The sequence below is a fragment of the Nipponia nippon genome, unplaced genomic scaffold (assembly GCF_047370975.1).
Source record: "Nipponia nippon isolate SJK-2023a ecotype South Korea unplaced genomic scaffold, ASM4737097v1 scaffold_39, whole genome shotgun sequence".
NCBI lineage: Eukaryota > Metazoa > Chordata > Aves > Pelecaniformes > Threskiornithidae > Nipponia > Nipponia nippon.
The window spans coordinates 1,598,716-1,624,520 of NW_028262357.1; the positions used below are offsets into that span (position 1 = coordinate 1,598,716).

General features: G+C 37.8%; 1 protein-coding gene and 1 non-coding gene across 5 annotated transcripts in view; both read left to right on the forward strand.

Annotated features, from left to right (window-relative positions):
- The window catches only part of ZFR (zinc finger RNA binding protein), a 46,706-nt gene that overhangs the window by 8,729 nt on the left and 12,172 nt on the right, over positions 1 to 25,805 (forward strand). For 3 of the 4 annotated variants that reach the window (XR_015707946.1, XM_087773232.1, XM_087773234.1), the window contains exons 3-15: positions 7,502 to 7,784; positions 9,515 to 9,659; positions 10,463 to 10,681; positions 11,969 to 12,216; positions 13,228 to 13,419; positions 15,583 to 15,883; positions 16,816 to 17,009; positions 18,818 to 18,937; positions 19,915 to 20,060; positions 20,441 to 20,603; positions 23,015 to 23,220; positions 23,453 to 23,603; positions 25,009 to 25,150. Coding sequence is in view for 3 of the 4 variants with exons in the window: in XM_087773232.1 (XP_087629358.1) it covers positions 7,502 to 7,784; positions 9,515 to 9,659; positions 10,463 to 10,681; positions 11,969 to 12,216; positions 13,228 to 13,419; positions 15,583 to 15,883; positions 16,816 to 17,009; positions 18,818 to 18,937; positions 19,915 to 20,060; positions 20,441 to 20,603; positions 23,015 to 23,220; positions 23,453 to 23,603; positions 25,009 to 25,150 (2,510 nt within the window). In the remaining variant the exon portion in view is untranslated. The remainder of the gene's footprint in view (positions 1 to 7,501; positions 7,785 to 9,514; positions 9,660 to 10,462; positions 10,682 to 11,968; positions 12,217 to 13,227; positions 13,420 to 15,582; positions 15,884 to 16,815; positions 17,010 to 18,817; positions 18,938 to 19,914; positions 20,061 to 20,440; positions 20,604 to 23,014; positions 23,221 to 23,452; positions 23,604 to 25,008; positions 25,151 to 25,805) is intronic. The other variant, XM_087773233.1, reaches the window with a different exon arrangement.
- On the forward strand, positions 4,860 to 4,996 carry LOC148053571 (small nucleolar RNA SNORA66). The gene has a single exon (XR_015707960.1). It is a non-coding gene; the product is annotated as a small nucleolar RNA SNORA66 (small nucleolar RNA).

The following is a 25,805-nucleotide window of genomic DNA, read 5'->3' on the forward strand; positions in this document are numbered from 1 at the left end:
TTGCAGAATTTGATGAGATTTAAATCAGGTTGTGAAACTACGTGTGAAGGTTTAACAGAGCAGTAAGGGGGTATCGAAAACACGAGGATATTCATCTTTGAGGTGAGTATATGGCTTAGCTATCTAGTAGCAATCAGTATTTTTTGTTTGTAATGTAATGATGCAAGGATGTTTTTAGAAACAAGGAAGAGGAAGGGAAATTCAAAATTGCTACAGAGGACTTTTTTTAGGCCTTATGTAGTTAAACCATAGAATACGTTACTAGGAGTTGCTGAAATTTAACAGAATTCAAGAGGGCATTGCACATTTGCATGCCTTCAGGCCTCGCTTTTGATTCTTACTGAATTGCGTTATAAACAATGTTCTGTTCACAGAATTGTAATAATAGGAAATAATAATTTTCATTAACGTTCTAAAAAGATAGAGTCAGTCTTCAAAATTTTATGCTCGTAGTGAGTGACAGGCTCTAGAAAAGCAGAAGTAAAGTCAGTTCTAAAGTACAACGTACTGTAGTGCAGTATTTCATTTCACCATTTCATGCTGTTTATTGTCAAGTGTGTTTAGGAGGGAAAAAAGTCACTTTTTAAAAAATTATTATTATTATTTTGTTTTTACTTTGCTCTTCCCAGGTTCCATTAATACACCTGAAACTTCATCTGACCAGTTATTCAGTAGTGCCTTTTCCTAGGTTAGGATCGGAAGCAGCAGCAGATTGTAGTGCTTCTTTCAGTTTTTGTAGAGTTAGGTCATACTTGTTTCAGTCTTCATATCCCTGAAAGAAAAAACTGCAAAACAGTATTTTTTGCTATTCTGCTACTAATAGAATAATCTATGACACTTTGAGAAATATGGTAGTTAGGTCTCAAATAAATGTGGTTTCCTTAATGCTAAAATGTTCAAATGTTCTTAAAAGTTAGAATTCAGTAAGTAAGTCTTAATTAGTGTGGTGGTTTTTTTTAATTCAAGATATTTGTATTTTAAAAATTATTTTAAGAGTAGCTTAAATGTTGTGCTAAGCTGGCCTGAAAATCATTTCTTTAAATGGAAAAAAAAAAAAAAGAGACCTGCAAGAAATATGTTTTAGAAGTTGTAGTTTCTGAGGAAGCTTGTAGTTTGAATAGAGACAAAATTGGTTTTAGTCCTGATCTTAACTCTATATCAAAATAGCACTCTTCAGAAAACTAAAAAATTTAAGATCTTTTTTGCGTCTAGGAAGAGTTTTCAGTGTTCAGCACCCTAAACAGAGCTGGAATAGCAGCAGCGTTAATATGTGTGTGTGTGTTGGTTGTTAGTACGGAGATGCACTGGAGATCAGCATTTTTGTTTTTCTTCAGCTTCCATGCACATGAGTTACAATTCATTTTTGTTTTGAAATTAAATCAGTCGGTGTGATGAAAAGCAAGGCTTATAGGGAACCTTTTATGTGCTTCCTCTATATATTCCTTTTACGTGCTATATATCTTATATGGAAATAGACTGCATTTTCCTGAAAATGTATTCCTCTGACAATAACTGCTACAGATACCTTATTAAGTTTCTTAACGCGTGACTTACTCCGCAAATATCTTAACATGGAAAATAAAATATCTTACAATCTTAAGTCATCTGAAGTTATTACGTGGCAAAATAGATAGCTTTATATCAACGTGTTGTATTTTCTTGATATTGCTATTGTGCAAAAAATAAATAAAGCTTTCTACTTTCAAGTTACTTTTTTACAAAAAAGCCTCAAAACTTTTTTACTAGGAAAGGCTAATAGCTGGAAATGAAAAGGGTGTGAGCCAAGTGTTCTACAGAAGAGAATTCAGTATTTGTTTCTTAATTGCTCTTAATTCTCTGCCATTCTTGGGCTGATATATCACAGGAAATCCAGACCTTCTATCAGTGTTACTATAGAAAAGTAACTAGCAAGTGAGGCTTTTGCTATATTAGATCTAACAGTTATAACACAAGTTTTCATCTAAGCTTTTTTGGTGAAAGAATGTTGCTCATTTACAAACCTACATTATATAGCTATTTAAGTTAGACAAACCTGTGCGGTTTTGGAACGGGAGAGCAATGTTTTGCTAAGTGGACACCAATACTTCATTAATTGCTATCGATCAGCAATTTCTGCCTCCTAGCTAGCTTCTGACTTGATAATTTTAAGTGTGCTGCCAGCTTTTTTTCACTTTGGAAGTCCATATTTCTTTTTCAGTATCAAAAACACTGCTACAGTTTCACTGTTAAAGATCTTTGTGCAGTTCAGAAAAGGTTTTTAATTGTTGCTTGAATATTCTGGTTTTTGACAAGGGGAACAAAAACTACCAACAGAATTATGAAATTAATCTAGTTATTTTAATAGCTAGTATGGAGTAGTGGTGGTTAACACCTGTCTTGAGAGCTTGTCCTCAGGGTGTAGATTTTTTGTTGCTAGTGTTTTAATACCACTTGGCCAAATGTAAGTGTTCAGGCTGGAATTTTTCTGGCTAAGTATCTACCTATAATTACACTTTTTTTTAAAGCTATACTGTAGCCGAATTGATTGTGTCGTGTAGAATTGGGCAGGGAGATCTTCATAACTCTTTGATGTCTCAGTGTTTTGGAATGGAGACTTAGCAAATGAGAAGATCTTTACATGTTATACTGTTTCAGAATCACAGTTATGAGTGTACACAGCGATATCAAATGTTGATACCATGAAAGTAGCTGCAGTGTTAGTCTTGCAAATTATCAGGTCAAAACATGCACCTGTCTTGGGAAAATGTACTTTCACTTAGTGAAAGGAGTTTCATACACCAGCCAGCTGTGTGGACAAGGCTAGTTTTTGCTGTGGCCTTTGCTCTGGGATGAATTCTGCAAGATTGTGAGCCAGTGTGGCCCCTCAGCCCCAGAAAATCAGATTGACATGGAATTGGAGATTAGCATGGAGAACGATACATGGTCACAGCTCACTGCAGTCAGTCTTATCTAGGAGTTTTAATATCATAGTGGTATTTCATAATATATGGCACTTGTTCTGATACTGGTGTATCAGAAAGATTAGTATTTCCCATCATTAGTGCCAGTAGAAATTAGAATAGGTGTTATTCAAAGATTTGAGTGAAAGATGTTTGACAAAAAATACTTTTCTCGTGCACTGTAATACAGTGATTGTGAATAAAGAATTAATTCTCTCGATCTTGAGGTTACTTTGGTAGGATGTGGAAGACGAGGGCAAGGTAGGTATACACTGAGGTGTAAAACTTTTGAATAGAAGCAAGCTTAATTGGGAGGAGAAAGCAAAGAGCATGGGGAAATAGCAATATGCATGTAGCAGTTTAAAGCAGGTAGGGAGAGACAAAATACATTAGGTAAGGTGCTGGAAATGACCTTCTGTAGTTGACTGAAACATCTATCTACACAACCTGGCGCAGAGCAATTGAGTGCAACACGTAGACTGTAAACCTGCTCTGGCTGGGATAGTGAAAACACAGTGAAATAGAAATCTGAGCTGGAAGACGAGCATCAAAGAATGTGTGTTGTTCCTAGAAAGTAGATATTAAAAGTCAGCTTGGTGGGGAAGCACTGTTATTATGATCAGTTAAAGAAATAGCTGTGGTATGAATGAAATGTATTCTTTTTGAATGAAAACTTCTGGTGGAAGAGGTAATATAATAGCAATACAGCACAGTACAATTTGAAGCTGCCAAGTCCTTCACCCATAACTTCTTAAAGAATGATGTTTATTTTGATAGTAAATTAAAATACTGTAATAACTGTAATACGAAGTTACATTGAAGAGAGCTGGAATTCCTTGAATTCAAAGATGGTAATAAGGGTATTAGACCTTATTTTGGGGAAGAGAAAAATTGATCTACAAAGAAAACTGGCTAAGTTACCAGGTCAATGAGTTAGCTTCTCTGTCTGCTGTGCTGCAGTACCTGTTTGCATGTCCTTAGCCCATAGAACATAAAGAGTAATTTGGTTCAACTTTTTCCCACTGTGTTGGGGGATTAAGCTAAACTGAATTACCACCTTTGTTGTGGTGAAGAGCATGCATGTGGTTTGTTACCATAGCTCAGCTGACATACTGTATTTCCTTGTTGCTCTAATAACTTGATCACATGCCTAAATCTTTTGAAGTCTTATTTATTGGGACTAAGTTGAAATGCTTGATGTGGTGCAGTACAGAAAATTATTACTTAAGGTAGAGATTAGTAAAAGAATTGTAGAGAAGGAGCTGGTAGAAGTGGTTAGTAGAATTAGAAGAGTAATTATCAAATAGGAATAATTGCAGTGGAGTTCCCTAGGGATTGGTTCTGAGTCTTACTTAGTATTTATATTAGTATGGCATGTCATGAGATTTGATGCAAGGAAACTATTGTCAATACACAGGTAACTTTACAAGAAGCTACTCTGAGGAAGCTAGACTGTTTGGAAAGAGAGCACTGGCTGGAGCAGAGTGGGTAGCAGAGCTGAAACTTCATCTGAAGCGATGCAGATGGTTCTTGCCATCTGTAGTTGAGAAAGAAGAATAGATAATAGTAGGATAGGTGCACAGATGAATTACAAAGAAAGATCAGTGGAATAGGGAGTCTGGCAAAATAATCTAGGAGGAGGTGAGTTCATCTCAGCAAATACGATAAGGCACTATCGCCAAACAAGGATAAAAAGTCTTGTAAGTTAAATGAAAAAGTTGGCACAAAAATCTTTTTATGTAAATTAATTACATGAAAATGTCTGGTCATCTTAATGTTAAAAGGTTTTCAGTAAGACCATGGGGAGAAAAAGGAATGTTATAAGTTTAGAAAAGATGTCATGGCAATTTCTGTAACGTAATGTAACATAACTTTTAAAAAGGAAGAAGCAGTCAGTTCTAGAATATTTTTCTTGCAGTGTTGCAAACTCGATCACTAGCTCTGCATGATGTTGCAGAAGCAAGGGGAACAGGTTTGCTAAAGTAAACATGGTCATAGAACTGTGTTAGCCTTAGAAATCAAATGATTGGGGCTGTTAATTCTATACCATGATAAGGAATTTCGATACAAAAATAGCACAGAAGACAGGAAACTGTCTGTACCAGAATCTTGTTAATAGTTCTGCTGATAGTGATCATAATCTCTTCACAATATTAAATACTGAAAACTGTCAGGTAGCTTTAATCATATATATTCTGAGGACAAAAGCATTTGCTTTATAAACTGACTGGTACTGTTACTTCATAGTGTGTTGTGAGCACTGAATCGTATTTTGTAGTAGTATCTTAAGCATGGTTTCATGAAACTTGGAAAAGCCAAGTTAATGCTTCCTAGACAGGTCCCTGTTCTTTCTTCTCCCATTTTTTTCCCTTGTTTCCCTATGTATAATTTATGTGCGTTCTGGCACTCAGCATTAGAAAATGAGCCCAGCAAAAAAAAAACTCATTGTTTTCTGCTAGATCAATGAGTTAAATCAGTGCCCTGAATAGCTTGACAAGTAGCAGAGCTAGCACCAGGGATGGAATAGCATGGCATAGCCAGGTTTGGTATATGGGAGGAGGGAAGAATAAGAGTGGGGATAGGGTGGAGCAAGACTTCCCTTGGTGGTGGTATTGGACTGTTGTGTTCAACTGCAGTCTGAGTTAAACAGTCTGCTGTCTGTTTTCTCAATTTAATGTGTTTTTAGTAGATATATATGATATATGATAATTACCTCAGAATTTGTGAATATTTTACACTTCTGTTAGTTATGGAGATAATGCAGCCTAATTTTATAGCCTGTCATTCACTTTTACGATCATAAAATAGTCTTCCTGAATTTTCTGGTGGAGTCCAATTTCTCATATGAAACTGAGTGTTCCTGTGTACGTCAAGTAGGAGGAATTGTTTCAAGCAGTGGTGGGAGCTACACCAAAGTGGTTTAGGTCTTTTCCTTCTACTGTTATGCTAAGAAATTGAAAATAAAATGAAACGTGATTCTAAGTACAACTCACAACTGACTTAAATTTGGATGGGATGGAAGTGGTCTTTTAAGTAACCAGGGGCCTACAGTGGGAAGAAGGTAGAGTCCAGGCATGGAAGTCCAATAGTAATAAAATTTTCTCTGTTTCTGCTGTAAGAATGTTTCTTTTACTATATTGAAGTTAATGGCTTCTGCTGTAATTAAAATGACAAAATCAGTTTTTCTAAAAATAAATACATAAAAATTACTAAACACAAGGGAGTTATGGGAAAATCTTTTGAAAAAAAAATCTTTTCCAAAGTTAATAGGTGCTTTGTTTCTGGTAGTTATGTCAGAGAGAATATTGCAGTCTTTAGGAAAAAATACTGTAAGTGGTTCCTTTTGGTTTTGAGCATAATCATACTGAAATTCCATTGTGCCACTGAATATGTTTGCTACAAGCGAGATTTCATTTTTCTATTTTGTTCTGAAAAATAGATGATACTACCTCCTTGATAGGCATGGAGTTGGTTTTGAATTACCTTTTAGTAGTGCTATGGAGATGTGAATCCCTGTAGAGATTCTTAAATGTTATTGAACAACAGTGCAGGAAGTGTACTAAAAAATTCGGAATAATCACTCAATCCGCACTTCATGTCATCATTCTAGATAGTGATATTTTGCCCATTTCACTTTGTTTATTTAAAAAATCAAAATAACTGCTCTAAGTTTCTAATCATAATGCACAGTTACACATTAGTATAGGACAATAATATTAGTTTCTGTTCAAATAATTAAACCTTTGAAGCCATCATTTTTTATTTCCACTGTTAATATTTACAACTTTTTAGTAAATAGCCACATATTAATGTCCTACCTGCAAATTTTAGAGAGGCAGATTAGTCTCAGCATGTGCCTGGAAGATTGCCAGAGTTCTGGTAGCAGTCTTCTCACTCAATTTGTCAGTTCTTTTGATGCTTCATGTTGTAAGGCAGTGGACTTCTGCATGAGCGAGTGGGGCCAGCTTTTATAACTAAACTTTTGTGGGAGAAGTCCTCTATCAGAAGTGTGTATTTAAAGTGTCTCTGCCTTAAATGTAAGAGTTTTGAGCTAATTTTCATGGAAGCCTTTAAAATCTCATTACTTTAATATGGTTTATTGAAAAACTTCATGCAAGTGCAGGTCAGTAGTGAGCTCTCACAGAAAAGTAGTTATTTTTCTTAATTTGTTGGGTATGTCAGTTTTATTGAAGAACTACTAAAGCATTTAAAAACTTGTCAGTTGTGAAAAGATAACAGTTTAAGACTTCTGTACTATTTTGAATTAAAGACTTGGGTTCCACTGCTTGAAAAAAAAAAACCAACACAAACACCTCACCCCCCACCCCGAGTCATCACCTGCATGATATGTGTGCATCCACAGAAACTTGAAAATGATATGGCCTTTTTAATGGGAGTAAAGAGAGGTAATAAAAGCCATTACAGTGTATGCATAGATAGATAGCTGCTCCAGGTCTGTTTGTAGAACAGAGAAGTGTTAATCAAATCTGGGATTTTGAAATGCATTAGCTTACTATGTTGGATTAATCTAATTATTTACTTACTGTCTTTTTCCAATATAGCCAGCAGCCAGCTTCGGGTGTAGCCTATTCCCATCCAACTACAGTTGCTAGCTACACTGTCCACCAGGCACCAGTCGCTGCGCACACAGTTACTGCAGCCTATGCTCCCGCAGCAGCTACAGTTGCAGTAGCCAGGCCTGCCCCAGTGGCTGTTGCAGCTGCTGCAACAGCTGCTGCGTATGGAGGCTATCCTACAGCGCACACAGCTACAGATTATGGTTATACGCAGAGGCAACAAGAAGCTCCACCACCACCACCTCCTGTCACTACGCAGAATTACCAGGTAGGTTCCAAAACAAAATTACTCCTGTTGTATGATTTTTAAATGATACTTTAAAAGGAGGAGGCCTGTTTGGATAAGAGAATGTGATGATATTTATATTTTTTTTTCTTCTGTGAATCACAGTTTGAGTACAACTCGAATTACTTAGTAGCGAAAACTGATAGAATGTGAGGTGACTGCAGTCTCACATGGCCCGTATAGAGGATTATCAGCACTAGTACTGCAGTAGCTAAGATTTAGACATTCACACAATAAGCAATGAACTGATGTTTACCTCCAGGTGATTATGTGAAACTACTGCTGAAAAGAGTAGTACTGTATTGTCTCAGCTAGCTTAAATGTTCGAGTGGCGTGCAGTGAACTGAGTCGTGGAACTGATGTAGCTGAAAAAAATGTTCCGATAAAAGTTTTCAGTGGAGGTAGAAATAGTTCCCTTGTCAGATTCCTGGGTGCTACAGGAGTTCTAGCACCAAACATATGAGGACAGAAGATTGCCCTAGCAGAGGAACTACCCTTTGGGGTAGTTTTTGGGTACCCTTTGTGAGATCACTGCCTAACCTTATGTGGCTACAGGCTTCTACAAAAGAGAGACGTTTGTCTGTTTTCATTTTGGATGTTGAAATAGTGTGTTTCTTGTAATAATTTTTTAACTTTTTAGTCCTAAATTTATCAAGGCATTATCTAGATTCTAATTGGTATTTTGGTTTGTTTAAAAGGACTATACTACTGCTGCATGTTGTCAATTCTTTTGTACAGCTTTTATAATTTGTTACATATGGTAGTGAATTGTAATGTAGGAGGCTTTCCAGTAGCATGTGTACTCATAATTATGAGGTCAGTTGTTAGATGCATTAGGACAGAACAGAGAGTCCCCTAAACTAAATAAAAATAATTCCAGTTTACACATCTTGGATGAAAAGATTTTTTTATTATTATATTTCTTGGAAATAAAAAGAATTTTTATACATTAGTACACTTCAGCTGTAGTAGTTCATGCCTTGCTGCTCCTCAGTTGATCAGCTCTTTATGCTTTACCATAAAAATGGTGAGCATGAGAGAATATAGGCACATACATCTAGTGGCTTCCAGGCTCTCCCCTTCTAAGTTTACTAGCCATCTACTGAGTTCTAGAGGTGTTGAATGAGCTACTTGCCTTGCCATTGTAGACTGGATATGGTTCCCTAATGGACGAGTTGATACACCAGAAAGTAAAGAAGGTTTGCAAAGTATCACCTTCGCACTCTAAAAAATATAACCAAGGAAAGTATCGCTAATGATGGGATTTTTAAATCCAACATAGGGTCATGTCTGTAAACTTGTGAATTTATCATGGTTTGTAGAAATTCACATTTTGTGGAGATCTTTGGTGGATTTTGTGCTTCATATTTTGCAGAAATGTAATCTGATACAATCATGAAAAACAAGTGAGAGTAGTTGCTTTTCAGTAACAAAAATAATTTGGTAGGGAAAGTGATTTAATAGCATGAGGTTAATTCCTGTATTAAGTCTGAAAAAGACCATCAGGGTTGTTTTAAGGCCTGAAGTATCTGTAAACATAAATTTCTTTAATGCATTTATTTGTGTATACTGTATCTGTAAAAGTTTTTATAAATCTACTTTAGTAGACTAGAAGAAAATACATTGTTTCTTTGACTCTGCTAATGACTTTTATAACTCCACATATATACTTAAAGGAGAAATTTGCCTGCTTTTCTTTTTTTAATTTTTAGGATTCCTATTCCTATGTTCGATCTACCGCCCCAGCTGTAGCTTATGACAGCAAACAGTACTATCAACAGCCAACAGCAACTGCGGCGGCTGTGGCTGCTGCTGCCCAGCCTCAACCTTCAGTAGCTGAATCGTACTACCAGACAGGTGGGTGGCATGATTCAAACTGCTGTCATTATACACAGTCTGTGTACTACTTTAATACCTCAAAAATAGTTTTTTGAATATTTCACATTATCCAGGTTATTTTTTTGTTTTGTCATGTAATCTCTCTCAGCATAGAAAAATTTGCTGCACCTAGAACTTGAACATTATTGTGACATTGCTATAAGTAGCTATCTCTGAGGTTTGGATTGTTACTAAACACACTCTAAACATACTTCTAGGCAAAATTCTTGTTGATTTGTCTAGAAACCTTGCTGAAGTAGGTTCAAATAGTCAACGGTGGGTTCAGATGATAACTTGGTTAGAAGACCCTCTTTTTTAATTCTTTAGTTACTTAATGTATGTAGTTCTGTAATTATTGGTATCATGATTGGTACAAAGCATAAATCCTATTTACTTTTTTGTACTTTAATTAGAAATAATAGGAAATTTTAGGTGTACTTTGGTTTAGTGTACTCTAGTAAAACCATTGAATGAGAAGGTTGTTTGAAAACATGGCAACACAGTTCAAAATAAATCAATCAATCTGAGGCTTACTAGTGTGAGCTGTGACATGATTAAACAGTTGTGTGATACATGGCACATAATGCATAACCATGACTGTAAAAAAACCAAAACACCACAACACAAAAAACCAAAACCAATCAAACAAAAAAAACAAAACAAAACCCACTTGTTACTCTTTTATTCCCCAGCATATCATTAAGTATCACTTAGTATGGTTTGCATTTCATTCAGCTAAAACATATCAATGTTTGTACACTTTTATCTTCTATCCTAATTAGCTCCAAAAGCAGGATATAGCCAAGGGGCAACTCAGTATACCCAAGCCCAACAAACACGACAAGTGACAGCTATAAAACCTGCAACCCCAAGTCCTGCAACAACTACGTTTTCTATATATCCCGTATCCTCTACTGTGCAGCCAGTAGCAGCTGCAGCTACTGTTGTTCCATCGTATACTCAAAGTGCAACGTACAGTACAACAGCGGTTACTTACTCTGGTAAGAATTTTGCATATTATTTTGCTGGGATCTTTGCAGTTGTTACAGAAGAGGCTTTAAATACTCAGAATTCTAGCAGTTTGTGTTCAATTCCATCATAGTCTATGGAGAAGTATCAACCAGTTAAATCATTATAATGGCAAAATATTTTGATGTATCTTTAAAAGAGGTTTGATATTTGTATGTGCCTATTGTGTTTCATGTGAGAATATACAAAGCATTGGCATTGCTACGTGCACAGTGTTTGTGACTTACTGTAAGGTTTGGAGAGAAAAGATGGGGGATAGAAAAAATAAGGAAACGCATCTACACAAATATTACCCAGGGAAATTGGAAGGGAGCATGCTGTCATCAAACAGCAGTTGAAGAGATAGGGAGGAACAGTCCCATGTAAATCTTGTAAGTTTGGGTTGTCTTGACCCAAAATGGGAGGAGAATGGGTGCTGAAAAAGAGACTTTCCATCAAACGTTAGAAATCCAAAAAGTAGTTAAAGATGGAAAGATTTTAACTTTACGGCCAGATGGTAATCAACTGGCATATTATAGCTACCTTGAACTTTTTGTTTTGTTTTGTTTTCTGTTTAAAAAAGGATTTTAAGACTTCCTTGAGACAGAGCCTGATCAGAGGATTAGAATAGTTGAACCAGTAGATGTAGAAATTTTATGGGAAAACTGGCTCAAAGGTATGAAAGCCCAGTTTCCTTGATTTATTCAGCTTTGATACTAGAAATCAAGGACTGCATAGCCAGGTTTTAGTGGGCAAGTAGCTTCTCTGCACTAAAACAACACAAATCAGTGAAATAGAATGTAATAGCACTAGCTGTTCTGTCTTTTATCTTCATTTTTTTCCCCCTTCCTCTACATAATGTCTGTCCTCCTTGCCATTTTGAAACTTGAACAGTAAATCTAGTTCTGGAAGACTGCTTACTTCAAGTGGCCTTTGAAAAATCTTTTATTAAGATTCTTGTTATATCATACTCAGTCTTACTAGATGTACCAGGAAATTTCACATATTCTTTAGGGATGCTTTGATATACCTAACATAACTGTGTGTCTGCAAAGATGTGTCTAAAATCAAATGTATTCCTGATACAATTGGTAGCTGTGTATTTGTGTACTGTGAAACATCAAGAAAAATTCAGACTGCCTAACAAAACCTCAATAAATCATTCATATCTTGCCCTGCCCCCCCCCAACTCTATTATGCAACATGTTTTGAATTAGTGTATTATGTAATTGATACATGATGTACAGTGATGTAACATTTATTTTATTTTGATCCTTGAGGTACCTCTTATTCCGGCTATGAAGCTGCAGTGTATTCAGCTGCATCGTCCTATTACCAGCAGCAGCAGCAGCAACAGAAACAAGCAGCGGCAGCAGCTGCTGCTGCTGCTGCAACAGCTGCTTGGACAGGGACCACCTTTACTAAAAAGGCACCATTCCAAAATAAGCAACTGAAACCAAAACAACCTCCCAAACCGCCCCAGATCCACTACTGTGATGTTTGTAAGATCAGCTGTGCTGGACCACAGGTACCTGTATTATGTAATATTCTGCTATATGCTTTAGTCATCGTTCCTTCAGCTAAAAACTGACCCCTTTAAGAATATTTGTTGATTTTTAAAGATCTGATCCTGTACTTCTACTAAAGGAATAATTAGATGAAAATGTGCACTATTATAGAAAGAGTTTTTGTGAGAAGACAAAAATATACATCCCCTTAGCTTGTACAGAGAAGCTTCAGCTGTGCTTTGGACTTCAGAAATATTCTAAACTTTGAATTTGATTTGCTCTTTTAGCATAGCAAACTTCTTAGAAAATACTTTTTTCAAAACCATGGAATTTTATAAATTTTGTGAATGGTAAGCCTGAAAATTTATTCTTCATTGTATTCCAGCATCCCAATTTAGTTTCGCAGTGGGTACAAGTGTGTAGAAAGTAGATACCAATTCATGCAGGGTGTTTATGTGTGTGTCTGGCTAAACAGTTCTTGTTCTTTAGGTAAACTTGTCATTATTTCCCACCCTGTCTGCTCTCTTGATTGCCAGTGTTGGTATAGGAACAAATATCAACTTCAGCATTTCATTTTCAGCACAGCTTTATTTATCCGCTACCTTCTTTTGAATGGATTTTTTTAGTTGTCTGGATACACTTAATCACTGTGGTCTTACAGTTTGAGGAAAATTCAAAATCAAGAATAATTGAATGCAATGCAGGAAACTGCACTTTTCTTATCATACCAAGTTTTTAATGGTAATACTGTTGACCAGTACTTGATTGTGCAAGTGAGAAGTTAGATGAGAAAAGCCCATATTGTATTACCTAAAAATGGAATCCTGATGGTGGAGAAGAAAATTTCTTGGTCTTCGAAGTGGCCTGCTAATGCCTTAGAGCATGTCATATGGAAGAAATATTCAGTGGAGGAAATATTTATTATACAAAGCATGTGTTTTATGCTATGTTCTATATTACATGTATTCACTTGAATGGTGAACAAGCAGTACAAAGATCGCTTATTGTGTGTATATTGTTAATTTAAACAGACTTACAAAGAACACTTAGAAGGCCAGAAACACAAAAAGAAAGAAGCTGCATTAAAAGCTTCCCAGAACACCAATAACAGCAGCACTTCTGCTCGTGGAACTCAGAATCAGTTGCGCTGTGAGCTTTGTGATGTGTCTTGTACAGGGGCAGATGCTTATGCTGCCCATATCCGTGGAGCCAAGCATCAGAAAGTAAGAGTTTTCTCTTGTTCTTATTATGCAAGTCAGTCGTATATTTCTTCCTGTCATTTTTTCTCATCTTAGAGAGAAGAAAATATACAGAAACAATATAATTTGAATTATTTTGTTTAAAGATGTTTAGTTCTGCTTTCTATGTCAAACTTACCTTTAAGCTCACTATTAGAAGGGCCTTGTTGGGAGAAAGGGGGGAAAATATTGTCACGGCATCAGTGAGATGATGATGTGTTGGGGAAAGTATGTAAATCATAGGAAGAAGGTGTAGAGTAAGATGGGGAAAAGAATCAGTGAGGGCATACAGTGGCATGCTTTTGCCCCTTGACTCTCTATACTTTTCTTGACATTTGTCTTATTTATATGGTGCTGTGAAGCTTTCCATGCACTTTGAAACACTGTAAGCTGAGTCAGTGCCAAGGGACAGGACTATAGTGCATCACTGGTATTTCTTGCAAAGAAAATTGGCATATGGGAGCAAGGAACAATGCCCTGTAGCAGACTTTATAATGAGTATGTTTGGAGGGCTTTCGGTAAGCATATTTTCTCTACTGTTTGGGTGCAGTTAGGTGGGCATTCTGGAATAAAGACTGTGGGCTGCACTGTGAACCCCTGTGACCTGGGTTTTAAATTTGGCCATGCAATAGTAAATGCAGTGGCAGTGTAGAATGTTTGTTTAGATATTACAGATTTTCCTCATAGCTCTGGAAAAATTAATGTCAGTAACAAATACAGTGTTAATATTCAGCTTTTATAGCTCTTTGCATCTCAGAACACTGTAGAAAGTGGCATCAGTGACATTGTTCCTATTAAAATAAATAAATCTTATAGCAAATTTAAAACAATTTTCCCAGTGTCATTTTTTGTTAGTACAAAAGCAAAAATTATAATTTAGATAGACTTGCCTAGTGTTCTTTCTTTCATTAATAAGTTGAGCCATTAAATCTTTGGGTTGTGACCAATAACTCCATGAGTATATGGAGTATAGTATATATTATCCTTATATATTTGGATGTAGCTTTCTCTTCCTCATAGATAGTCACTAACGACTGCTAATTTAGGTTGTTATCAGTGTAAAAAGGAAATCTCAAAGGACTCTATTTATTTCTGTGGTACACTGAAGAATCTTGTGCATTCTACTGGAAAAAAGTAATTTTGAAGAGTTGCTTGAACTTAAATTTATAGTATTAGTGACACTAATATGTCTGTATTCTGATGGGGAACATACTTAAAAAAATAAGAACAAAAACCTAAGAAGTGTGTTTATACAGTTGTGTGTGTGTCATGATTGTGTACATGTGTTTGCATTAAAGGCATGTCTCGCAGATTTGTATTTTTTTTCACTGCTACTTTCAAACCCAGTGTTTAGTTTTGATTTTTCTTGTTTTGTTCTTACAGACTACAGGTATTGCTTTTTCAGGTGATGGTCAGCTGTCACCAAAATGAAGTATTATTCTATCTCAAGCGTGTTGTGGGAAGGCCTCTGCTTATTACTTCTAAGAATAAGCATGTACTTCTTTACTTTCTATGAGATACTAAAGAGCTCTGAAATATGCATCTCACATCCTCCTTAACTGTCTCTGCAGATGTGCTTTTTTTTAAAAAAACAAAACAAAAGAAAACAAACCCCTTTGTCTAAGGAATCTTCTCAGTTCTGCTAGGTAACCTGGAAATTCTTTCAATATGAATACTCTTAAAATGTAGTGATCAAAAGAGACAGTATTGTTGATTCTGAATTAAATAACACTTATTTACAAATATTATTTGGAACCAAATAGTTCAATGTACTGCACTTTTTGGAGGGAGAGTAAAAAGCAACCAGGCAACAAAACAGTCACACTGTTTCCTTGAGTTGTACTGGCTTGTGAGTTTACTGGCTTTCTGTTCTCATCTATGCAGCTTTTGGAGTAAATGTCTGAATTTCTAATGGAAATGAGCAATGTGAAATAACTATTAACTATTTGCTTGTTACAGGTGACAAGAGCTTATACATGTCCATCTTTTTTTTTCCCACCCAAGATTACTTTTTGTAAAGAAGCAATAGCTAACATTTTAGTTATATTGATTTTTTTTTTTTTTTTTAGTTATCATGATGTTTGTGTTTACATAATTTTTTAGTTATCCCAGGGAGATCATATTATGAATTTCTCTTTATTCTTATAGGTAGTAAAGTTGCACACAAAACTTGGCAAACCCATTCCTTCAACTGAACCAAATGTGGTTACCCAAGCTACTTCCTCAACATCCACATCTGCATCCAAACCAACTGCCTCTGCTTCAAATATAGCAACTAGCAGCAGTACTGTGAACTCCTCTGTTGCATCTTCTGCAGTGAAAATTCTTACTCCCACAGCAAACACACCACTTAACACTGCGTCCAACAACAAAACATCTTCAACCGCTGCTAATATAGCTGTAAAGAAAATATCTACACCGAAAATAAACTTTGTTGGCAAGTACAGAAGTCAGTCTTTATTTTGAAACCTAACCTATTCTATAATTTTTTTAAGACTTAGTGCAGCAAATACAAATGTATCTAGTTAACTTTATGCATGAGTAACTCTGTTGTGTTTAAGAGAATTACTGATAGGTGAATATAAGAATGTAAATTAAAGTTTTGCTTCAAAATCTGTAGTATTTTCTGCCCAGTTGTCTCCACCTGACCTCTCTTGGAGGCTTCTCCCACCTTCATGAGAAGCCTCCCACCTTTGGTTTCTTATGCAGTAGCTGTATTGCAGTTTATAGTCTGCTTGGTCCTAATTTCAGTTTACAGCCTGGGCTGTTAAGGCAACCTGCAGTAGGTTGGCAGTTGATAACTGGGCAACTGGAACATCCTTGTGACAGTGGAAATCTAACAGTGGAAACTTTTGAAATGAATATAACAAACATTTAGAGATGGCAAGCAGCTGTTCCACAATAATATATCCTGCTCTTGAAGGAAAGACCTATGCAGTTGCAACACTGAGAGTATACTACCTTTATTAGTACAAATATTATAAGTGTTTGAAGTACTTTTTTGGATCCATTTACCAAAAAAAAGATTATCTGATGACAAAAAGAGATTATTAAAATGTATTTGCTGAGTTGTTCCCATTCAGTCCTCTCTCTTTTGAAAAAAGCATGAAAATTAAAAAAGAAAATTACAATTATATAAAGCAGAATTTTTTCTTGCTAAAATAAAAAGCCAAGTGTTTAAATAACTTCAATGTTGTTAAACTTATTTTAAAAAATCTTTAATTGTATTTTAAATATGTTTAAGTTTTAACTAATTTTAAAAGGCTGATAATGCTTTGGCCAGAACATTGATATTTGCAAATAAAGTCTTCAGTTTGCACATCATGCATGATCACACTCCCATTTTATGAAAGTTAATGATTTAACTTTTTTGATTTATAGGTGGCAATAAGCTTCAGACAACAGGAAGTAAACTGGAAGAAATGAAATCAGCTGAAACTGTTAAAACAACTCCTGCTGCTACAGTACAAACACAGGAAGTAAAACCAGACACAGCAGCTGAACCAGTGACTCCCACAACTCTTGCTTCCTTGCAAAGTGATGTCCAGCCAGTGGGCCATGACTATGTGGAGGAGGTATTGATATGAAAATGTGTATTATTTTTTAACTATTTTAGTGAAAATTTGTTCAACATGAAACAGAATCACAGAACAGCTGAAGTTGGAAGGGACCTCTGGAGGTCGCCTGGGGATCCACTCCCACTCAAACAGGGCCACCTACAGCCAGTCACCCAGGACCATGTCCAGACAGCTTTGGAGTATCTCCAGGGATGGAGACTCCACAACTTCCCTGAGCAATCTGTGCCAGGGCTCAGTCACCCTCACAGTAAAAAAGTGTTTCCTGGTGTTCAGAGGGAACCTCCTGTGTTTCCGTTTGTGCTCATTGCCTCTGGTCCTGGCACTGGGCACCACTGAGAAAAGCCTGCCTCTGTCCTCTTTGCACCCTTCCTTTACGTATTTATATACGTTAAGAAGATCCCCCCTCGGCGTTCTCTTCTCTAGGCTAGACAGTCCCAGCTCTCAGCCTGTCCTCATAGGAGAGATGCTCCCATCCCTTCACCATCTTTGCGGCCCTTTGTTGGACTCTCTCCAGTATGTCCGTGTCTCTCTTGAACTGGCCACAGCACTCGAGGTGTGGCCTCACCAGTGCTGAGCTAGATGGGAAGGGTCACCTCCCTCAGCCTGCTGCCAATACTTTGTCTGATGCAGCCCAGGATGCCATTCGCCGCCTCTGCTGCAAGGGCACACTGCTGGCTCATGTTCAACTTGGTGCCCACCAGGACCCCCAGGTCCTTTTCTGCCAAGCTGCTTTCCAGCTGGGTGGCCCTCAGCATGTATTGGTGCATGGGGTTGTTCCTCCCTGGGTGCAGAACTTTGCACTTCCCCTTGCTGAACTTCGTGAGATTCCTGTCAGCCCATTTCTCCAGCCTGTTGAGGTTCCTCTGGATGGCAGCACAACTCTCTGGCATGTCAGCCACTCCTCCCGGTTTTGTGTTGTGAGCAAACTTGCTGAGGGTACGCTCTGCCCCATCATCCAGATCATTAATGAAGATGTTAAAAAGGACTGGACCCGGTATTGACCTCTGGGGTACACTGCTACTTATTAGCCTCCAACTAGGTTTCATTCTACTGATCACCACCCTCTGGGCCTGCCCATGCAGCCAGCTTTCAGTCCACCTCACTGTATGCCTATCCAGCTCATACATCAAGAGCTTGTGTATGAGGATATTATGGTGAGACTGTGTCAAAGGCCTTACTGAAGTCCAGGCAGACAATATTGACTGCTCTTCCTTTATCAAGTTGATCAAGCATCACTTTCCCTTGGTGAAGCCATGGCAACTACTCCTGATGATTTTCTTGCCCTTAATGCGCCTGGAAATGGTTTCCAGGATTAGCTGCTCCATCACCTTCCCAGGGATCGAGGTGAGGCTGACTGACCTGTAATTCCCTGGGTCCTCCTTGAAGATAAGAATGACAAGGCATTGGACATGCAAAGGCTTGTGCATATGTTCATAATTTTGTGTTGTGCATGTTTCTTTTATGCTCAGTGGGGCATTCTTCATGTGGTGGCATGAGGTATGTCGATGAAGTGTGATGTAAATTTTTCATGATTTGCAAGTTTGTAATGATTCAACTCAATATATTCAGGCTCGAATTTAAAGCTGTGTACTGTTTGGGATGGAACAACTTTGTTAATTACCAAGCACAATGGTGTGTTTGTCAGAATTGAAAGTTGTATTTTGCATTCTTTCAGTTATTGTGTGAACTTTTTAGCAAGTTTTGAGCCAGGTAGACATTATCCAATGTCACTGAATTAGATTAATTTTTACATCAGCTTTGTTTTTAAAAAAAATACCCAAATGTGTTCTAACTTTATTTTCCAGGTAAGGAATGATGAAGGAAAGGTGATCCGGTTTCACTGTAAACTTTGTGAATGCAGTTTTAATGATCCTAATGCCAAGGAGATGCACTTAAAAGGGAGACGGCACAGACTTCAGTATAAGGTTAGTAGAAATGCTGATGCTTCTGTCTGAAAATCCACCAGATGTCAGCTGACTATTTACGTGTTCTTACATTTAAAGGCCAGACAAAAGTAGGTACTCTGAGGAAACAGCATATAAAAAAAGGTATAGAAGCATATTTCTTAGGGAGTATAGTCTTTAAAGAAGTAATGCAGACTGTGAAACTGTATTTTTGTTTGGGTTTTTTTAAACATTTTGAACATTGCTTTCAGGCAACATTTACAACGTTAAAGTATGGTATAACATATGCAAGCAACACTAGGTTCTTTATGTTGTTTACCATTAATTTCAAATAGTGTAAAATAGTAGTGCTCAATGTTTTCAGCAGGATAAACCACATAAACCCTTTGTGGAGACATTAGAGAAACAATTGTTGCAGACTTTTTAGTCATGAATGGAGAGGCACTCATACTGACATATGGTGTGCATTTTGATTATCATAAGATTATGTTGGAAGAATCTATTGTGGTCACAGGAGATACAGTGGACCTGCATAATCATGAAAGGGATGAAAGAGGAGAAAAAATTGCTGGAAAATTTCATTCAGTAACTCATGGTTATGCCCCTGTATTTGGGGCCCTTCAGGAACAGGGGATCAGGAAGCACACTGTAATTAAGATGAAATGTTTCTTTCAGGCTATAGAGTAGTCATCCTGCTACAGAATGAACAGCAAATTACTTAGTATTTCATGTAACATTTTAATCTTAAATTGCTTTGTTCTCATATAAGCGAAGAGGGAATTCATGCTATTTGTAATACATTGATATTTCTTTCCTTGAAAATACTGGACATAGATTTTCCTTCTTTAGCTACTCATTCAATGCAGTTCTAAAACTGCATTTTACTCCCCTTGAGTTTATCATAGACCGGTAGTGTGTGTTAACATGTCAGAAGAACTCTGTAACCTTGAGATGACAAGAGGAAAAACAACATTTCATTTATTATTTTTCTGAACTAGAAAAAAGTAAACCCAGACTTACAAGTAGAAGTAAAGCCCAGTATTCGAGCAAGAAAAATTCAAGAAGAGAAGATGAGGAAACAGATGCAGAAAGAAGAATACTGGAGAAGGCGAGAAGAGGAAGAACGCTGGAGGATGGAAATGAGGTAATGCATTCTGTTTTATCAATGAATGAGACAAAGCTGCAGTCAGATTATCTAAAACTAACTCTGCTTCTGTAGTTACTTATTTTGAATACTTGTTTTGGGAACTCTATGCTGCCTTGTTTTAAATTGTCATTATCCCTCTGAGGTTTTTGTTTGTTAGTGTTCAGTCTCTCAGGGGTATGCAGCCTTATTAGAATTATTTTGCTATAAATTCAGACCCACTTTCAAAATGCCCATTCATTTTAGTTACCCTCTGGAGTTCACTGGTATTTCTGTATGACTGCTAGAAATGAGTTAGTGAGGACATACAAGAATATATTTAGAATGGTTGCAACTATTAACTGCTATTTAAAGAGAACACTTTGATTGATGCACTTCAGGCGATATGAAGAGGACATGTACTGGAGGAGAATGGAGGAAGAGCAGCATCACTGGGATGACCGTCGCCGAATACCAGACGGAGGATATCCGCATGGTCCTCCAGGACCTCTGGGCCTGCTGGGAGTTAGACCAGGAATGCCTCCTCAGCCCCAAGGACCAGCTGTGAGTTTCTTAACTTGAGAAAAAAAATAAATCATACTTACCAGGAGGCACAGTTAAGAGCTAAATTATTCAGTGCTACTTCAGTTGTCTCCATTGTTTCTTAATAAAGAAATTATATGCTAATGAAACTGTGTAGGTGGACCTGTCTTCCAAATTAAGTCCACCAAAATGACAAAAGGATGCCTTGAAGACAAATACTGTTTCTTCTGAAATACAAGTCACTCTGGATTTGTGTACTACTTTCTATTTTATTTAATTGCATTATACAGCGTTGTTTATCTAATTGTGGGCAGATGTATGGATAAAAAGTGCTTGGATCGTCAGTCACAGAGGATAATGGTTAGTGGTGGGTCGTACTCTACCTGGAGGTCAGTAACAAGTGCAGTACCACATGGGTTTATCCTGGGATTTGTCTCATTAGCACCTTATCAATGATCTGAAAGGTGATGGAGTGAGCGCACGCTCATCAGGTTTGCAGCTGGTGTGAAACTGAATCAGTTTAGGGTAGAGAGAATAGGTCATAGAATCATAGAATAATTAAGGTTGGAAAAGACCCTTAAGATCATCGAGTCCAACCATTAACCTAGCACTGCCAAGTCCACCATTAAACCATGTCCTTGAGCACCACATCTATCCGTTCTTTAAATACCTCTAGGGATGAAGACTCAACCACTTCCCTGGGCAGCCTGGTCCAATGCTTGACCACCCTTTCGGTGAAGAAGTTTCTCCTAATATCCAACCTAAACCTCCCCTGGCGCAGCTTGAGGCCGTTTCCTCTTGTCCTATCACTCGTTACTAGGGAGAAGAGACCGACCCTCACCTTGCTACAACCTCCTTTCAGGTAGTTGTAGAGAGCAATAAGGTCTCCCCTCAGCCTCCTCTTGTCCAGGCTCAACAACCCCAGCTCCCTCAGCTGCTCCTCACCAGACTTGTGCTCCAGACCCTTCACCAACTTCGTTGCCCTTCTCTGGCCATGCTCCAGCACCTCGATGTCCTTCTTGGAGTGAGGGGCCCAAAACTGAACACAGGACTCAAGGTGCGGCCTCACCAGTGCCGAGTACAGGGGCACGATCACCTCCCTGGTCCTGCTGGCCCCACTATTTCTGATACAAGCCAGGATGCCATTGGCCCTCTTGGCCACCTGAGCACACTGCTGGCTCATGTTCAGGTGGCTGTCAACCAGCACCCCCAGGTCCTTTTCTGCCAGGCAGCTCTCCAGCCACTCCTCCCCCAGCCTGTAGCGTTGCATGGGATTGTTGTGACCCAAGTGCAGGATTCAGCACTTAGCCTTGTTGAATCTCATGCAGTTGGCCTCGGCCCAATGATCCAGCCTATTTGTTAGTTGATACCTTTGAGGGCAGGGCTGCCATCCAGAGGGACCTAAGCAGACTGGAGGCATGGACCAACAGGAACTTTATGGAATTCTGCAAGGACAAATGCCTAATGCTGCACTTGGGAAGGAATAGCCCCTCGCACTGATACAGGCTGGGGAGAGACAGGCTGCGTAGCAGCCCTGCTGAAAGGGATCTGGAGATCTTGTCAGATAGCAAGCTGAACACGAGTCAACAGTGTGCCGTGGCAGCAATGAAGGCCGACAGCGTCCTGTATTATATTAACAGGAGCATAATCAGTAGATGAAGGGAAGTGATCAGCTTTCATTAGACCCAAACTGCAATACTGCATTCAGTTTTGGGCTTTACAGTACAAGAAAGATACTATAAACCGTAGCAGGTTCAGTGTGGGGCTACCAGGATGGTCAGGGGTCTGGAACGCATGCCTGGTGAAGAGAGACTGAGGGATCTGGGCTTGTTCAACCAGGAGAAGAGAGAGCTTCAGTGGGATGTAATAGCCTTCTAATACCTGTGCATTATAAAGACAATGGAGCCAGGCTCTTTACAGTCATGAGAGGGCGAGAGACAACCAGCTTTACCTGAGACAAAAGAGGTTCAGACTGAATACAGGAAATAATATTTTTCACACAGATGTTGTGCAGCCCCCATCTTTGGCGGATGAACTAACTGGATTAAGCACTGAGCAACACGATGTGGTCTTACAGCTGACCATGGTTTGCATGGGAGGTTGTCATGAGGCAGTCATGGACAATTTATTATGCAAGTATTTCCCAGTTGACAGAAAGACAATAGGTATTTATGTTGGGGAGATACTTTCGATCCCAGGATTTCATCATTTCATCATTTGTTTAATTTTGATACATTTAATGTTTTCAGACATGAATGACTGTGACCAGTGTAAGTTGTCAGGGACACTTCAGTTCATGTTGAGTTACATTTCAGCGATATTAAGATTTGAATATTCTGTTGTTTAGCCACATGTTTGGTTTTTGGTCACTTACCATTTGTGAACTTCAAAGTGTATCCAAATTTCAGAAACATGCTTTTTTGTCTATTTAGCCTCTACGCCGCCCTGACTCCTCTGATGACCGCTATGTGATGACCAAACATGCTGCTATATATCCAACAGAGGAGGAACTTCAAGCAGTCCAAAAAATTGTTTCTATTACTGAGCGGGCTTTGAAACTTGTTTCTGACAACATGACTGATCATGAAAAAAGCAAGAACAAAGAGGGAGATGACAAAAAAGATGGCAGTAAAGACAGGTATTATTTTTAATTACTTTTTAAGAATTTCATCATTTGTTTCTGAAGTTTTTTCTTGCACTGTTGTCAGTGCTTCCAGGGATTCTCTTGTCTTTGGGCTTTGATATGGTATATGTCACTATGACCTCAAAAGTATGTGGAATACTCCTATTTTATTTCACGTTTCTATCTTCAGGATTTGTTTTAAGGTTTTTGTATTATTTTAAATGCAACTTTTAACTATAATTCACAGAGCTTTGAAAGGAGTTTTACGTGTAGGCGTTTTGGCTAAAGGTTTGCTACTCCGTGGAGACCGAAACGTCAATCTTGTTTTGTTATGTGCTGAGAAGCCTTCAAAGACGTTACTCAGTCGTATTGCTGAAAGTCTTCCCAAGCAACTTGCAGTAAGTAGAATCTAGATTTTTGGATTTGAATTTTTGTAGAGATACTGTAAAAATCTCTCATCCAGTCAAATGTCTGCAGGGCTCACTGTGCCAAATTTCATAGCTCAGGTTCACTTTCTTTCCATTTTCAGAGTGTTTCCATCTGAATTCAGGGACTATGCAGCATGTTTTGCTTTCCATGTATTGTGTCTGTGCAAGTGTCTAGGTGTTTACGCTAGTGGTGTAGTATCAAATCATCATTTAACAGATTTCATTTAATTGGGAAATAGAAATGAAGACAGAATGTTACCCAGTTACCAGCAGCAATAGAGCTAATTTGTGCAGTGTTACAGGGAGCTTGCTGCCTGGAGGTGAAAGTTCTCCATTAATGCCAGTCTGTTTGTACTTACATCTTGTTTCTGATTTGTATGTGTCGGTGCTTTGTAGTTCCACAATTAGTTAACTAAGTCTTGTGTGATTTTTTTTTTTAAAAACAGTCTTAGACCATTCAGCAGAATTCATATAAACCATTTGCTGTATTTCCACAAGAAATGAAAGTGTAGAATAAAGTCTCTGCTCTCTGCTGAGCAAAGCCCGTCCACCATGGTTATAGAGTGTTTGTCACAGCATTAGTATTTCAATACTGTCTGGTAAAGTGCTCAGCAGAATCAGTGGCATGGTTGAAGCTTTAGCAGGATCAGATTAATGAGAAAATAATCTTGAGTTTGCTCTTGTTTGAAGTAACAGAACAGAAGAAAACTTAAAAACTGCACATCTTGGTCTGGCTTTGTGGAGAAGTCAGTTTTCCCTCTAGTTTGTGGAAGAAGGTGACAGAGGTGCCTACAGCTTCCTTTTGGGGGTATTTAGAGTTATTAAATCTAGTTGCAAGAAGCAATTCGGAATAACCACCTTTTTAGTTACTCTGACATTTTTTCCCTGGTGTTTTTCTTGCCTGTTGTTCTTACCATGTTGTGACACACAAGTATGGAATGTACCTAGCAGTACCCATCCTGTAACCGTGAGCTTGAAGAACAACTGCTGCATCTTTGTGCTTTTTACAGGCTCATATGTTCCAATGAGAAATATATCCAGCTGACATTTTAAGTGGCACTTATCTCAGACACTGTCAAGATTCTTGTTATGTAATTTACTTGTATATGAATTTCCTTTCTGGGTATTTTTTTCTCTTTTGCATTCTTGGTGACTGCTGTGTATTTTCATTAATGATTTGGAAACAGTATGCAAGTCCATATATTTATCTTTATTGTGTATACTGTGGTTTCTTCAGGAGACACTGAGGTATCTGCTTCATATAATTATATTTCATTTCTGTCTTTCTGTTAAAAAGACTATGTTGAAATCCGTTTTCTTCCCCTTACTTTTATTGGCCACATGCTAATGGAAATTTCTGTTTCTCAATATTTAGGTAATAAGTCCTGAGAAATACGATATCAAGTGTGCAATCCCAGAAGCAGCAATAATTTTAAATTCATGTGTGGAACCCAAAATGCAAGTTACTATCACCCTGACATCTCCAGTCATTCGGGAGGAGAACATGAGGGATGGAGGTTGGGAAGTTGTTAAAGATGTTACTTCTTTCTCACCTGTTTTTTTATGTTTATCTGTTCTGCTTAAGATGGCATTAAGGTCCTGGAAGGCAACATGCTGGCACACGTATTTGATCGAAACCTTGTTTTTCAACAACCAGTCTCGGTAGAGAACAGTTGGTTAAAATAAATGCTTATATTTATGTTTATTTAATTTTTAAAATTTCTAACTTTGTATCCAACCTCAGCTTTCTGGAAAAGGTACAAACTTGACTATTTTTTCCCCTCTTTTAAAATTATGTGGAAAACTAAGGATTTGATAACAAGTGGCTATAAACTGGCTTTCTAGAGCAGTCTTGCCCTACGAGAAAGATTGTATGGCTTTAGAAAATCAAATCACAGGTTTTTGGGTTCCAACTGGATCAGTATTACCATCACTTACACATTCCAAATAGCCGCACCACTTAAAATGCACTTTTGTAATACTTTTGATGGTAACAGTGCTTCTACCTTAAAAAGACGATGCGATTTTTTCCAGCTCTCTGAGGTTGCTTTTTTTGTCTGGAGTGCTTTTTGAGTATATTTACGCTCCTGGTATTACAATCAGTCTTCTATCCAACTGGCAAACCCAGACTAGTACAATAAGAAATGGCTTTGTCGTTGAGCTGAAGCAGAA